The sequence below is a fragment of the Bombina bombina genome, chromosome 10, assembly GCF_027579735.1.
Source record: "Bombina bombina isolate aBomBom1 chromosome 10, aBomBom1.pri, whole genome shotgun sequence".
NCBI lineage: Eukaryota > Metazoa > Chordata > Amphibia > Anura > Bombinatoridae > Bombina > Bombina bombina.
The window spans coordinates 68,970,269-68,988,049 of NC_069508.1; the positions used below are offsets into that span (position 1 = coordinate 68,970,269).

The following is a 17,781-nucleotide window of genomic DNA, read 5'->3' on the forward strand; positions in this document are numbered from 1 at the left end:
TGACATTTTATAGGTACTGGCAGCCATAGTTAGAAGGAGAAGGGTTAGAGAGCTGTTTGGGAGGGATCAGGGAAGTTGGAGGGTAAGGAGGGATCCTACACTGCAGAAAATAAAATAAAAAAAATAATTGATTTTAAAAAACATTGCCTTAAAACTTAATATTGGCAGACTGTCTGCCAGTACCTAAAATAGAGGTGACGGGGGGGGGGGGGGGGGGGAGAGGGAAGAGAGCTATTTTGGAGGGATCAGGGGTTGGGAAGTGTCAGGTGGAAGGGTAATCTCTACACTAAAACTATAATTAACCTTACAAGATACCAGATTAACAGCTTCACTGATGATATTAATAGAAGTGTGGTGAGCAGCTACAGTTAGCCACCTTCTAATTACCAAAAAAGCAATGACAAAGCCATATATGTTTGCTATTTCTGAACAAAGGGGATCCCAGAGAAGCATTTACAATCATTTGTGCTATGATTGCTTAAGCAGTGTTCAAATAATTTCAGTGAAAAACCCAACATTTGTGAAAAAGTTAACAATTTTTTTTAATACGATCACATTTGACTGTGAAATAGTGGCATGAAATATACCAAAATGGGCCTAGATCAATACCTTGGGTTGTCTACTTTAAAAAACTATCTCATGTTTAAATAGATTGAAAGCAAAAATGTTCAAAATTATCTGGTATTCTCTGAATGTCCCAGTAGTTAAGATCTCAGAGGTGGCAGATTTACAGTTACCCTGGACGGCTACTACTGGAGTGATTGACAAGCCCTGCTCTTACTCCTTTGGTTGTATGAGAGCAGAGAGGCAACTGCTTGTGAAATGATAAATACAGACAGCAAATGATGACTGCTTTTTGTGATCGTGGGCGAACAGGGTCACAGCATGCAAAATTGTCCTTCTGGATATTGATAAATTTGTCCCCTTAACCTGGTTCTTTCAGGATAAATGTATGGCCGTTTTTATGCTGTTGCTATTCTAAGTGAATTTCATATTTTAAGAGCTAGATTTATCAATTTGTGGGTAGATAAGGTTCACATGTTGTCAACCCGTCCAAATTTCATTGCAAGTTGTGGGGCGTATTAGTTCCCCATATTTACCATTGCACATCCAAACGCTTGTGTAATGCCAACCCCTGTTCTCACAAAGCCAATTGCGGGAAAACAGGGCCTGTCAATCACCCCAGTCAAATGAGTTGCTGCTTTATAAATATCAGTTGCAGGTTTAAATGTGCAAGTCTACAACATTATGATAAATAAAGCCCTAAGAGGCAGCTAGAGACTTTCCCCCCTCCAGTGTTATCTGTCCGTGTCACATTATAATAAACAAAACTCTTGCAAGTCTAAAATTTCCTATCTAACCTGCTTCATCTCCCATGAACCTCCTGTGATTAGTTTTTTATTTTTTATAATAATTTTTTTTTGGTTATGGATGTCAGTCCTTAGTTTTTTTAATTAATTAATTAAGTTTAAAGTTTTTCTTTCATGATTCAGATAGAGAATACATATAAATGCATATACATACATACATAAAGAGAAGCGCTCTACCAGGAGCGAACAACAGCTCTGTGGCTTGTTCTGTGGCGAGTTATCACCTATAAGCAGCCTCTTTTAGAACAGTTGTGCTTTTCACAAAGGAGAACTTTCCTGAAGTATATCAGTCTGATCCCGCCTAACAAGTTCAGTCCAGCCCTGAAATACAAGGCAATCCTCATTTGAAGGTGGCATCAGACTGATATACTTCAGTAAAGTTCTCCTCTGTGAAAAGCACAATTGGGCTAAAAGAGGCTGCTCCTAGATGGTAACTCTCCATAGAACAAGCTTTTGAGCTGTTCATTCCTGGTAGAGTGCTTCTCTTTTTGTATGCATTTATATACACACACACACTGGGGTAGATTTATCAAACCCCCGGGCGGATATGTTTCGCTAAATGGCGACAGCATACGCTGCTTGTGCAATTCCTGCACATTTGAGGCCAATTGGCCGCTAGCAGGGGTGACAATCATCCCGATCGTATCGGGATGATTGCAGTCCGACACCTAAGAGGTGGCGGACGAGTTAAGGAGTAGCGGTCTTAAGACTGCTGCTTCTTAACTCTTGTTTCCGGCGAGCCGGAAGCCTCACGCGGAAAGAGCAGCATCCGCTGCTTAGTAAATATACCCCTCTGTCTTAAGACCAACCATGTAAATAACAATGTCCTGAATTTCTTCATTTCTGGAACACTGGTGAACGCAGAAGATGAACAGTAAAAGTAAAAGCTAGACCTGTAAATTCGGCATTCATAGTAGAAACAAATGATGAATATGGCTGCAGACAGCGGCACACATCTATTTTCGGCGCTGGATTTATTAGTGTAGAAGTGCATCACACAGATTATGTGTGATGCACTTTTACACTAATAAATCCGGTACCAAAAATAGCTGGATGCTGCTGCCTGCAACCATATTCGGTGTTCATTTCTTGACCGAATGCCAATTTTTTTGCCCATGCCTAGTAAAAAGACAAACTTACAGAATAATGGATACCACATAATAGCCTATATGTTTACATGATATTATTAATGGTCATTTAAACTTAAATCCTTTTTCTGTTGTCATCATGGATACATTACGGTTAATACGTTTCTTAACTTGGCACTGTTTTTATTTTTTATATATTTTTTAATGGGAACGAAAAGTACTGGAAAATATTTTACATTAATCACATACTGCCTGGAAATGAGGATGTGTGGTCTGCAAAAAATTACGTACATTTTTTTTATAGACAATTTGGTAAGAGTTTATTATGCTTAAATGATTTTGTAACTTAAAATGACATGGAATTGAAACTTTAATGCATTACTTACAATCCCTTTATTAATGCTTTATTTAAAGGGATATCCCGGTCAAAATTTAAATGCACATAGATTAATTACATCTTTGAATAGAAACATCTTTGAAAAATACATGTATTAGCAAAAATGCTTCTAGTAAAAGTTATCACTGTTTTAGTGTTAACATTTTTCTCTGCATGTGAAGCATTGCTAGATATTCTCAGTACACCAGCATTTTAAATACTACAGCTGCTCAGAGCACCAGTGGGGCTAGTATTATTTTAGTAATTAATTGAGTCATTACTAGATGGTACAATCATCTTAAGCTCTCTGAGCGAGTGCTGTGTTTAAAATGCTGGTGCACAGAGCATACTTAAAAAAAATTTTTTAAACAGCTATAGCTTTTATTAGAAGCATTTTTGCGAATACATTTATAGTATAAAAATGCTTCTTTTCAAAACTGAAGTGTATCCACATGGATTCCATTTTTTTGTACTTAAAAAAAAAAAAAATGAAAGTAAAATGATACATTCTCTCTCAAGCAGTGGCAGCACTCCTATGATGGAACATTTTTTTTCCCTTTCATTCAGGTGGTAAGAGTCCACAATACATTACTCCTGAGAATTCTCTCTTCTCTACCACTAGGAGGAAGTAAAGATCTCCCAAACTCCAAGAGTTTTATAAAACCCCTCCCACCTCACTCATACCTCAGTCTTGTAATTGCCTCCACTGGAGGTGGTGAAGAATGAAGATGTGCATCAGATTCTTCATTGAGAGGGGTTCTCAGATTGAGTTGAGGCCGGTTCCCCTCAGAGTACAGTTGCTTGTTGGAGAGATGTATTTTATAGTGACATATTTTTCACCTGTTTGGACTTAGTCACAAGTCTCGGGGGTCACAGGGACTTGTCTTTTGCCTCTGAACTCCTATTCCAATTCCTCTGCTGTTATGTTTCAGCACTAGGTTTTGCTTCCTACTGGTTTCCTCGAGTGGCAGGGTGCCTATGGGTAAGTACTATATTTTCTTAATTACTTAGAACTTTATAAGTTGTTTAGGTTATCATTATAAATATTTATTATATATTTATGTAGCCTTGGGACAGTTATGTATATTGTTTTTTGTAATTCTCCATTAAAATGTCTTGTTTTTTTTCCTGTGTAATTTTTTTTACATGCATATATTTAAAGCATCTGTAATATTCACGTGTGCATATTAACGCACACTAGTTTTCAAGGCTATACATTTTTTGACGCATGTTGTTGCAGGTTTAGCCCTGCGTTCGTCGGCGTGATGCAAGGTATACAGAGTATCCCTGAACTGTAACTGTTTTAGAGTTTCTTTCAGAGGGATTGTTTCCCTTTCTTCCAGAGCTCTTTTAATGGGGATATTTCCATTTAACTTTATTATTAGTTTTTCTGCAGTTTTAGAGCCATTTGATTCTGTACCTAAATCTACCTTTGAAGCGGAGTCATCTGAACACACTCCTACCAGTGTTAAATGTTTATATTGTAAGCTTGCTGTGGTTTTTCCTCCACGAAATGTATGAAATTGTATTAATATTTTAATGCAGTCTGGTGCTACTCTTGCTTCAAAAGGTATTATTGCTCCATTAGTTTTGTTCCTTTCAGTAGGATTCTACTAGTTTCACTCCTGGATTTAAAGGGACACTGTACCCAAATTTTTTCTTTCTTGATTCAGATAGAGCATGCAATTTTAAGCAACTTTCTAATTTAGTCCTATTATCAAATTTTCTTCATTCTCTTGGTATCTTTATTTGAAATGCAAGAATGTAAGTTTAGATGCCGGCCCATTTTTTTGTGAACAACCTGGGTTGTCCTTGCTGATTGGTGGATAAATTCATCCACCAATAAAAAAGTCCTGTCCAGAGTACTGAACAAAAAAATAAAGATAGCAAGAGAACGAAGATAAATTGATAATAGGAGTAAATTAGGAAGTTGCTTAAAATCGCATGCTCTATCTGAATCACTAAAGAAAAAAAATTGGGTTCAGTGTCCCTTTAAGGATCTGCTTCATACAACGGTGTCTGAAATATTGGCAGCTATGCCTCCTTCAAGTAAGCGTAAAAGACCAGTTAAGAATCTACCTTCTACTAGTTCTATGCCTAATGAAGTTAATGTTTCTATTGCTCAAGCAAGGTTTTTTTCTGATGATCTATAATCAACCTCTGATCATGAAAATGATATATCCTCTTATTCTTTTAAAACTGAACATATTTGTTTACTTTTAAAAGAAATGTTGCTTACTCTAGAGGTTAAGGATCCTAAAGTAGATAGGGATAAACCTGTGATTTGTTTAGATACTGTTTTTAAACGTAAAGGTTTTTTTCTTTTCCTGACGCTGTCTCTGAGATTATAACCAGAGATTGGACTACCCTAGGTATACATTTTTCTGCAAGGTTAAAGAAAATGTATTCTTTACTGGCATCAACAAATTGAGCTTTGGGAAAATATTCCCAAGGTAGATTGGGCCATTTCTACTCTAGCTAGACGTACTACCATTCCATCTGACAATAGTTCCTCCTTTTAAGACCCTCTAGATAGGAAGTTAGAATCCTTCCATAGGAGCACTGTACTGCAAACATGATATTTTTTTCATACCAGCAGTATTTATTGCTGATGTGGCTGCTGCTGCTTCTTTTTGGTTATTCATTCTGGACACTTTTTTGAGGGTTGTGCCAGTGAAGATTTTTTTTTTAAACCATTTAGAGTTGTTAAAATGTGCAAATGGTTTAATTTGTGATACTATTTTTTTTTTTTTTAAATAATTTTTTATTGAAGTCATAAACAGTTACAACATGGAAAATGCGTCCCAAGACAATGACAGATCACAGGGAATATATTGCTATTACAGTGAGATTGCTAAGTCCACAGGTACACATTGTGCCTACCTACACTACAATTGTAAGGCTTCAAAGAAGTACGCATAGGCAATTATTAACATATGTGATGAGGCAGGGGTAGGAGGAATAATATAGACCCTTTTACCAAAAGTGTTAACAGAGGACTTGGACTCTCTATAATGAGACTTCAGTTTTACAGTATAATAACATAAAAGAGTAAAACTGATCCCCCCGTTGTTATATAAAATATAGCTTAGGTAGTCTATTTGAGTTGAGTTAGAACAGGGGGGGATTGGCCTTATGAATTTTTTTGGGGGAAGGGAAATGCAGCGGGCAAGAGCCGCTCGAAATAGGGTAAAAGGGAAGGTGGGAGGGCGGTATCAGACAGGAAGTCAACCCAGACAGTGTTCTGTGGCTTTTGAGCTTTCAAGTGGGATAAAAGAAGAGTTGTCTCCCATGTATACTATAAGTAAAGGTGAAAAACAGTGACGTGTCTTGGTTTCTACCATCCTAAAGGTCCTAAGGGAATATTGAATATAAATGATAAACAAGGGAAGAGGTGTAGATAAGGGGAGACGGAGCGAGCCAAGACACCAGACTAATGAATACTCCTGGGCTTCTGAGTTTTAAAATACAGATTTGTAACTGGAATAATCTTAAGTGATGAGAGGTATAGGAGACATAAAAAGAAAAATGTAGAAACATAATCCTGAGCCCCGACTAGACATGGAAAGGGAGGATATAATCTGTAGGTGGTGGGTTGATATCCCGTTAAAGGAGTGTATTGTAAAGGATACATATGAGCAACTTAGACTAAAGACCTGTCAATTTCTACGATATAGCATGATACAAAACATAAGAACATCAGTCAGATATTCTGGACACAATATAATAATATAGACATTAGTTAATTAAGAGCGTGTAAGGTATCCATGAAAAATGACAGAGAGGACATATCCCATGCGCTAATGTAACATATTGATAAAATAAACCAATTTTTAGGAGGTTATAAGATCTAGACAAATAGTGACACCATTAGCTGCACACATCTATAAACTGGTTCTAACTGCGTATTATTGATGAAGGGTAAACTAGTTTTTAAAATAGAGTTATCCACTTAACCCCCATCTAGAAAGGGTGTTATTGCATAGGCTGTTAGAAATCCTCTATGAGCAGAATACCCCCTAGGATCAATCTAGTATGTCTTATAGATTTCTCACTGCCAACTGTAAAATAGGACCTGAAGGGTTGAGACTACTAGGAACAAATTATAAGATCTCCTCTTTTAACAGAGGTGAAAAGTGGGTGGTCACTACTCAACACAGGGAAAGTATGTAAGGTAAATGGTAATAATAAAATATTAAATATGCCCTAATCTGCCAATCACTAGGATGCCAAAAGGGCTCTACTTGAGCTTCTGCTCCTATGATAGAACTAGAAGAAATAATATAGGGGTGTGCTGAAGAAGGATGGATTATCTGGGTCGAGAATGAATGACTTATAATGTGAGTGCTGCTGATCTATCCATAGCTTGGCATTTGTAAGGTGAGTCTCATACCCTGTCTAAACTTGCAGTGACACGAAAAATGTAAGTCAGAAGATATACACACACATAAAACAAACAATAAAAACTACAACCTAAACATAACAATTGTGAGTGTAAGTCCCGCAATAATACAGACATAATACTGTGGCTATGAGAAGTGTTAACCTAGGGATAAGACAAACATGGGGATGGAGACTTTAGGGCATCAGTTAACTGTAATATATAAAGTTCCTCGCCATACAGACGATTCTGGTTTCTGCCATGGAGATGTTACTAGCGCTAGCCTACCCCATAACGGTACCAAAGTCTCTGCCACATCTTGTAGTAAAATAAGAGTGTTCCTGCTTTGAATCCAAGTAGATTGCTAGGTATCAGGGACGGTTCCTCCATAAAGTGAAAGAACTTACTGCGTGCTACATCAGTGTACTCAGAGCTTTTCAGGCAGTACTCGATCTGTACGCATCCAGCAGTAAAGGATAGACAGCGCTGCTGAAGCCCAGTAATCTCAGCGTCATGTAGTGGAGCGGAGCTGACATGAGCAAAGCTGCGACGCTCATAACGCTGCAAGGATACCTCCGGTTCACAATGCGGTAAGTTGAGGCCCTCGACTCCACTAAAGGGGCTGGCTGTATCCCCAGCTAGAATATCGGTCATGTCCGGTCCTTTTTCCATCGCCATTAAGTTAGATCGGTTATCCTGTAAGACAGGGGGTATCTTGGTTTCCTGCTCAAAATGTGGCTGTGCTGGAGGATGGGCAGCTGGTGACTGAGGGTTCACTCTAGGCTCCGGTGCAGAGGCCAGTGTCGCAGATCCTTCTCTGAGCACCCCCACTAGATCACTGTATCTGTTACACATCAGACGGCCAAAAGCTTCAAGCTGGGCTAAGACAGATCCTTGTAATTCCTCCATGCTTCAAGAGCTATCACTTCTCTTGACTTGATGTTCAATAAGCTGTAAGGGATAAGTAGGGAGCCACGAGGGTAACAAAATGGCCGGGTCCCGGCAGCTGCTGTGTCTACTTGTGCAGTGATAGTTAACGGCAATCTTCTATAGCTAGGTTGCAGAGTGTTAGTGATGTCTCTTCCAAACACACTCCTCAATTTGGGAATAGATTGAGCTGCACTGAGTAGTCAAAAATAGAGAAATAGTCGGAACAAGTCCGGAGCTGTTATGAGATGCGACTACTCAGATACAGAGCTAGGACCGCCCCCCTCTGTGATACTATTTTTGACATTATTAAAATGAATGCTAAAAGTACGTCTTTAGCTGTTCATTTTAGAATGGCTTTATGGTTGAAATCTTGTTCTGCTGACATTGTTTCTAAATCTAGGCTTATCTAATTTCTTTTCAGGGAAATATTTTAATAATTAATAGTTTGGATTCCATTATTTCTACTGTCTGGTGGTAAAGGAGCTTTCCTTCCTCAGGACACAAAGTCCAAAGGAAAATCTAAGGCTCAAATTCATTGTCATCCGTTCTGTCAGAACAGGTCACAGACATTTGGTTCCTCCACGTAGAAGCAAGGTTCCTCTGGTTCCATCTGGAAGTCTAGTTCTAACTGGAACAAGTCAAAGCAGTCAAAGAATTTCATTCCCCCATCCACAACTGCATGAAGTTGCGGCCCCTGATCTAGAGTTTTTTAGGGGCAGATAATGCCTTTTTCTGGAAGCTTGGTATCAGTCTGTTCAGGATCCTTCTAAATATAGTCTCCCAGGGATATTGAATAGGTTTCAGAACAGGGCCTCTCGGGGGGAAGGTTTTTCTTTCCAATGTTACACAAAATCCTGTAAAGGCTCTGGCCTTTTTTCAGTCAGTTTCTGATCTAGAAACTCTAGGGTTATTGTTTCCTTACAGGAACAGGGAATTGGATTTTATTCCAATCTGTTCATAATTCCAAAGAAGGAGGGAACTTTCAGACCAGTTATGGATAAAAAAAACTTTGAACAAGTTTCTCAGAGTTACTTCTTTCAAAATGGATACTATAGTCAGACTATTCTACCTTTTGTTAAGCAAGGTCAGTGTAAGTCCATAACAGAGTTAAATGATGATTAACTTTATGTTCCTATACACAAGGAACATCATCAGTTTATAAGGTTTGCCTTTTTGAACAAGCATTTCCAGTTTGTTGCTCTACCGTTTTAGTCTGTCTACAACTCACATAATTTTCTCCAAAGTTCTGGCTACCCTTTTATCAGTAATCAGATCTCTGGGTATTACAGTGTTTCCTTGCCTAGACAATATCTTAATTCATGCTCCATCTTTACATTTAGCAGAAGCTCACACCAGCAGATTGTTGTTGTTTCTTCAACAACATCGTTGGAACGCAAATTTTCCGAAATGTTTGCTGCTTCCTCAGGTGAAGGTTGCTTTTCTTGGGGTTCAAATAGATGCAGTCTCTGAGACTTTACTTGACGGAGCAAGGGTGATTGAAGCCGGTGTCCACCTTTCAGAGCCTTCAGTCTTTCTCTTTTCCTTCAGTCACTCTTGGCATGGAAGTGCTAGGTTTCATGATTGCAGCTTTGGATGTTATTCTGTTTGTTTGTTTCCATATGAGGCCTTTTCAGCTTTATATGCTTTGGCAATGGTGGCAGGCATCATACTCCGCTATCTCAAATGATTCATCTAGATTTCAAAACAAGTCAGTCTCTTTCTTCATGGCTGAACGATCCGATCATCCATGGGCTCTCTTTGATTGTCCTACTTGGTCTGTGATCATTACAGATGCAAGTCTCTCAGGATGGGTGGGGGGTTGTCTATCGGTCCCAGAAGGCACTGGTAATTTTGTCTCCTCAGGAATTGAGGTTACCTATAAATGTTTAGGAACTCTGTACAATTGTCAAGGCTCTTTAGAAATGGCCTCTATTGAAAGGGAATCTTATTTCATTTTTCAGCCAGACAATGTTACGTCAGTAGCATATGTCAATTATTGGGGGAACTCACAGTTCCCTAGCCATGAGGGAAGTATCGAAAACTCTTTCCTGGACAGAAGTCAATTGCTGCCTGATTTCTGCTGTTTATATTCCAGGAGTGGACATTTGAGAAGCAGATTTTCTCAGTCGTCCGTCTCTGCATCAGGGAGAGTGGTCTTTTCATCTGGATGTGTTCAATCAAATAGTGGATCTTTGGGGTTGCCAAAAAATACATCTGATGGTTAAATCACGAAACTTCTCAGGTAAGGTGCGAGTTCCTGGGATCCTCAAGCAGTCTTTGTGAATGCTCTGTTAATTTAGTGGTCATTTTGACTGTTCTTCCCAGAGTGATTGCCAAAATCAAGCAGGAAAGAGTATCAGTGATTATGATTGTTTGGGCTTAGTCTTTTTTTTCCCCATCCCAAATCAGCTTGATGGCAAGGCGATTGAATGGATAACTCTCAGGCAGAGAGGGTTTTCTAAATCTTTTATTTAGACTCTGACACATGACCATGAAAATTATTTTAAGGTCTGGAAGGCCTTTATTTCTTGGTTTACAGATCATGGTTTTCGTTTGTATTATTTTAGAATTCCTAGAATTTAGTTATATTTACATGATGGTTTGGATAATGGTTTATCCGCTAGTTCTTTGAAAGGTCAAATTTCTGCTCTTTTACTTATGTTCCACAAGAAGGTTGCTAATCTACCAGATATTCATGGTTTTGTTCAGGCTCTGGCTAAAATTAAATCTGTCATTAAAACAATTTCTTCTCCTTGGAATCTTAATTTGGTTTTGAGAATTTAGCAGTCTTCACCTTTTGAACATATGAATGACTGATATTAAGCTTGTCTCTTGGATGGTTTTGTTTCTTTTAGCGAGTTAATCTGCTAGAAGACTTTTCAAATTATCTGCTCTTTCTTGTGATTCTCCTTATCTTATTTTTCATCAAGATAAGGTAGTCTTAATGATCAATTTTGACTTTTTGCAGAAGATTATATCTTCAGATAATATAAGTAGGGAAATTGTGGTCCCTTCTTTGTGTCCTAATCCTAAAATTTCATCTAAATTCACACTTCTAAGGATTACAGGCAAACTTCTTTGGCTTCTTGGTGGAAACTTTTGATTCACAGAACTTACTTGGATGCCAGTCAGCCGCCACTGAAAAAGGATGGCTAATTCTACTAGATCAGTCTTCACTTCTTGGACTTTTAAGAATTACTTTTTTGTTGACCAAATTTGCAGGGCAGCTATTTGGTCTTCTTTGCATACTTTTATTAAGTTATTCCATTTTGATGTTTTTGCTTCTTCTCAGGCAGCATTTGGTAGGAAGGTCCATCAAGCAGTTGTCTCAGGTTGATTTATTTTCTTGCCTGTTTTTAAGTGCATTTAATAAAAAAAAAGAAGTTTTGCCCTTTTTGGATTATATTGGGGTTGTGGATTTAGTTTTCTCAGTAAATAAGTTTCTTAAACCCCACCCTTCATGTTTTATTACTTGTGGACTCCACAGCTTGGGTATTAGTTCCCAAGTGTAATTGTTGACTCTCACCACCTGTATGAAAGAAAACCATAATTTATGCTTATCTGATAAATTAATTTCAATCATGGTGCTCTTATTTCTTTCAATACCTTGGCTGTACATTACAGTGAGGTATGAGTGAGGAGTTTTATAGATCTCTTTGGGTTTGAAAGATCTTTATCCCCTCCTAGTGGTAGTGACTTGTAATTCCCAGAGTACTGTATTGTAGACTCTCACCACCATGAAGGAAATTTATCAGGTAAGCATAAATTGTTTTTATTATTACTATTATTATTATATTATTATTTGTTATATATACTTTTTTTTATTAAAGGGACATTGAACCCAAATTTTGTCTTTCGTGATTCAGATAGAGCATGCAGAGCAACAACTTTCTAATTTACTCCTATTATAAATTTTTTTTTCGTTCTCTTGCTTTCTTTATTTGAAAATAAAGGCATCTAAGCTATATTTTTGGTTCAGACCATGGAAAGCACTTGTTTATTGGTAGGTGAATTTACCCACCAATCAGCAAGAACAACACAGTGTGTTCACCAAAAATGAGCCGGCATCTAAACTTACATTCTTGCATTTCAAATAAAGATACCAAGAGAATGAAAATAATTTGATAATGGGAGTAAATTAGAAAGTTGCTTAAAATTTCATGCTCAATCTGAATCATGATAGAAAAAAATTGGGTTCAGTGTCCCCTTAATAAAGAACGCTGTGGGCAATAAAATTAATCATAAGTTGAAGCACACATTAAACCTCACCTCCATATTCTTTTAAATAAAGCTTAGCATTCAAGTAATGTTTTGACTTACTTTGCATATTGCTGAAATACTGCAATAATTCTCATTCACGTGAGAAAAGGGGTACTTTAAGGGACATCAAACCCAATTTTTTTGTTCATGATTCAGATAGAACATACAATTTTCAACAACTTTCCAATTTACTTCTATTATCAAATTGTCCTTGTTTTCTTGTTATCCTTTGTAGAAAATCAGGAAGGTAAGTTCAGGAGTGTGCATGTGTGTCTGCAGTAGTATAGGGCAGCAGTTTTGCAAGAATGTTATACATTAGCAAGAGCACTAGATGGCAGCACTATTTCCTGTTATGTAGTACTAATGTTATACATTAGCAAGAGCACTAGATGGCAGCACTATTTCCTGTTATGTAGTACTAATGTTATACATTAGCAAGAGCACTAGATGGCAGCACTATTTCCTGTTATATAGTACTAATGTTATACATTAGCAAGAGCACTAGATGGCAGCACTATTTCCTGTTATATAGTACTAATGTTATACATTAGCAAGAGCACTAGATGGCAGCACTATTTCCTGTTATATAGTACTAATGTTATACATTAGCAAGAGCACTAGATGGCAGAACTATTTCCTGTCATGTAGTGCTGCAGACATGTGCACGCTACCTATCTAGATATATCTTCAACAAAATATAACATGAGAATGATGCAAATTTGATAATAGAAGTAAATTGGAAACCTTTTTAAAATTTCATTCTCCGTCTAAATCATGAAAGAAACATTTTGGGTTTCATGTCCCTTTAAGAGATATGTTTTAGATATACAGAAAAATATAGGTTCTAGACCTACTCTAAGTTCTGTGAAAGTTGCCCGCTTGTCTGGCCTCCACAATGTTTCTTGTATTCACAGTAAAATAAGAAATCTGAGATAAAACCTGATGTTTATAATATATATAAAATATTTGTTGTCTATTGCATTTACATTACTTAGGTACCAATATATAATACCTGTTGTCTATTGCATTTACATTACTTAGGTACCAATATATAATATTTGTTGTCTATTGCATTTACATTACTTAGGTACCAATATATAATATTTGTTGTCTATTGCATTTACATTACTTAGGTACCAATATATAATATCTGTTGTCTATTGCATTTACATTACTTAGGTACCAATATATAATATTTGTTGTCTATTACATTTACATTACTTAGGTACCAATATATAATATTGGCAATTTAAAGTACCATCTTGAGGGAAATAATGTCACTTACCATTAGCTATTAACCATAAATAGATAGTGAAATGCCATTGATTAAAGGGACACTAAAGTCAAAATTACATTCCCATGATTCAGATAGTGCATGCAGTTTTAAGAGACTGTTTTCCTCATTTATTCTCACATCTGGAGGCCGGGAATACCTGGAGTCATCATATACCCCACCAGATAGAGAAAGATCATTACTTTGTAATTAATAAGTGAAATTGTTTGATAACATAGCAGTGGGGTAGGTAAAACACTGAAGAATAACCCTTCAAAATGTGCCGTACCCCTTGCTAATATACGATTACTACTTACTGATCATTAACCTTCAGGTTCGTGCTCATTTTATGTAAATTAGCAACTCTGTCATTCAGAATATGGACTTAAAGGGACAGCCTACACCAAAATTTATATTGTTAAAAAAAAGATAATCCCTTTATTACCCATTCCCCAGTTTTTTCATAACACCGATAAATTAATATACTTTTTACCTGTGTGATTACCTTGTATCTAAGCCTCTGCAGACTGCCCCCTTAGCTCAGTTCTTTTGACAGACTTGCATGTTAGCCAATTAGTGCTGACTAATAAATAACTCCACGGGAGTGATCACAATGTTATCTATATGACACACATGAACTAGCACTGTCTGTTAAAACTGTCCAAATGCACTGAGATGAGATAACAAGCAGCCTTCAAATGCTTAGAAATTAGCATATGAGCCTTCCTAGGTTTAGCTTTCAACAAAGAATACCAAAAGAACAAAGCACATGTGATGACAAAAGTAAACTGCAAAGTTGTTTAAAATTGCATGCCCTTTCTGAATCATGAAAGTTTAATGTTGACTTGACTGTCCCTTTTAAAGTCATCATAATCAGATCCGCATTTTTAATTCCATAGACCACTTTCTGGCTTAAATATCTTGCAACATATTAGCAAATGACCCTTACAATAGAACACAAGTTCCATTGCTAACCCACTGGTATGCACTTCACAGTGGTAGTTGGAAGAAAGTTAATAATTAAATTGACCACCAATATGGCCCAGCTGTATTCCAGCTGCTTTGTCTTTCCGTAATGTGTTTTCTAAAAGCCTTAATGTCTATAAAATCTTAGCAGCTGTTAATAGCCATTTGGTAATTTACTTCTTCAGTCAAATATACTCGGAAACATAAAACATTATTAAGGGTAATCTTTTTATAGCCTAAATTGTTTTTAGAGTTTCAATTATAGGGCTTTTATTTCAATACCTTTAACTCTGGATTGCAACAATGAAAGTGGCTATAGTTAAGGTGATTGTAAAGTTTAATGATTTAAAACCCAGTAAAACCCATAGTTTAAAAACATGGGCACTTTGTCATTAAACTTTACAATGACACTTCTGTTTTTAAATACTTACCATTTTGTTACGGTAAATATACCGCCGATCCTCCGCACGCATCTCCTATATTTAGCATATCGAAGACGAATTTAGGCTTCCTCCAATCATTGCGTTCCCCATGAGCTGGACGCCAAAGGGGACACGCAATGATTGGAGGAAGCCGGATTCGTCATTGATATGCTCACTTTATTTTACAATTACTTTAAGTATTTGATCAGACACTCTTTTAGAATCGTATCAGTTATTATCTATAGATGCTACTTGACGTCTTTAGTAAATAGAAATGCCACTCAGAAGTTTGAGGGGATTGGGACTCCAACTCTACATATATAAATATCCCTTTAGTTCGCTCTTGGCATCAGTTGTTTTTACCTAGGTTGAGCTAGGTAGACTTCCCTGGTTCTCCTCTTCAGTTTAACTGTTCGCTTTATTGCAAAGATAAAACAAAGAATGGACTCATCTCAGTACAACATGCTCACTGTAGCAAGGGGGGTCCAGCCACCTACAGAGAGTCAAGTGCTTCACCTGTGATGTTGCTTATTGTACAATAAGATAACTTAAAGCAACCGTCTAGTCAAAAATAAACTTTCATGATTCAGATAGAGCATGTCATTTTAAACAACTTTCCAATTTACTTTTATCATCAAATTTGCTTTGTTCTCTTGGTATTCTTAGTTGAAATCTAATCTTAGGTAGGTTCATATGCTAATTTGTAAGCCTTTGAAGGCCGACTCTTATCTGAATGCGTTTGACAGTTTTTACAGCTAAAGGGTGTTAGTTCATGTGTGTTATATAGATAACATTATGCTCACACCCCTGAAGTTATTTTATGAGAGGGCACCGATTGGCCAAAATGCAAGTCTGTCAAATGAACTGAAATAATTGGACAGTCTGCAGAGGCATAGGTAATCACAGAGGTAATAACTGCATTAATATAACAGTGTTGGTTATGCAATACTGGGGAATGGGAAATAAAGAGATTATCTTTTTAAACAATAAATGCCAAGGAGTTGTTGACTGCACATATAGGGAAGAAGTTTTTAGATTCATTGGTATAAGACTTAGATTTGATGCTTCGCATTTTTGTGTTCTTTGAATCCAATGTACCATATATACGTGTTCTTTTATATTCCAGATAATGAAAACTACAAACAAATAGTGATGTGTATTCTTTACCATATCAGTATGGATGACCGTTTTAAATCAATGTTTGCCTATACAGACACCATACCCCAGGTATGTATACGTTTATTTATTTGGCCACTCACACTAAACTATTTTTGACTGTTACATGTACAAATAATTTCCAGAGTTTTTAGTTGTTTTATTATATAGTAAAAAAAAAAAAAAATGCTCTAATAATACAGGGAAAAAAATATTTTTTTACTTATGAATCAAAATTTGAATTTTTTTGTTACAATTTAAAGAGTTCATGCAGTGAGATAGCAGAATGAAAGGGCCACACTGTACAATTAAATATGGTGCTGGTGTTGGTGATTTCCACAAGATCAGCTTCAATTTGAGCAAAGAGAAGTACCACTCTATTCTGCAGAGGCATGATATCCATTCTAACCCTAACATTTTCTTTCATGATTCAGATAGGGCATGCAATTTTAAACAACTTTCCAATTTACTTCTATTGTCAAATTTCCTTCATTTTCTTGTTATCCTTTGCTAAAGGAAAAACAATGCACTACTGGCAGCTAGCTGAAAACATCTAGTTAGCCAATCACAAGAGACAAATGTGTGCAGGCTCCAATCAGCAACTAGCTCCCACTAGTGTAGGATATGTGCATATTCTTTTTCAACAAGGATTACCAAGAGAACAAAGCACATTTGAACATAGAAGTGAATTTAAAAGTGTCTTAAAATGCTCTTTCTGAATCATTTAAGTTTAATTTTGACTTTCCTATCCCTTTAAAGTTGTGTGGAATAAGATTCAATTTCCATTAGGACAAGGGGTGCTAATATGCATGGTTTCCCTTCAATTGACCACAAACCCACTGAATATCTTTAGCAACATCTAAAATGGGAAAAGGTGAAAATATCTGTGACACTCACTGGGATGCTCTAAAGCACTGGTTTTCAAAGTCCTCAGGCCTCCCTAACAGGCCAGATTTTGAAATAATCAGCTGATTAGAACACATGGTTATTTTACCTGCTCTCACCCAAGGTAATCCTGAAATATTTTGACTGTACTTTTGCTTACTGGTGTAGGGCATTCCTTGTTCAGCTAGGTATGAATTACTGATGCCGATGCTATTTTTTTCAGTAATGTTATTAGCTAAATAAAACTGGTCCTCAAATTCCTCCACTAATCTTCTTATAAATGAACCCAACTAAAGTTGGTCTTCAAAGACCCTAACAGGAGCACTAGTTAAAGCATTATGATGTACACCAAAGAAAATGTTGCCAACCTGCTGGCAGTCGGAATTAGCTGGTTGGGGGCAGTGTTATACTTTATAAATGTTACTTAAAGGGACATGAAACCCCTTGCTGAACAAAAGGCAGAATAGTCCTTATAGTCACCATTTTGAAAGTTGGCACTCTTACATAATGATTCAAAATTTTCAGATCCAGAACTGGCCTAAATGAATTTTCTTTCTTTGGGACAGTGAATGGATTTTAATAAAACCCCAGTCCCTGTTCCTGAAAAGGAACTGGTATGATTACCCCTGAAAGCTCCAGATCTGAAACACACTTCAGAAAAGCCTGAGCCTTTAC

The 17,781-nt window shown here is 36.9% G+C and overlaps 1 protein-coding gene across 1 annotated transcript in view; it reads left to right on the forward strand.

The window, feature by feature from the left end:
* KIFAP3 (kinesin associated protein 3) overlaps window positions 1–17,781 on the forward strand; it is a 479,627-nt gene that overhangs the window by 242,874 nt on the left and 218,972 nt on the right. The window contains 1 exon segment of the mRNA XM_053693102.1: window positions 16,193–16,293. Coding sequence (XP_053549077.1) covers window positions 16,193–16,293 — 101 coding nt within the window.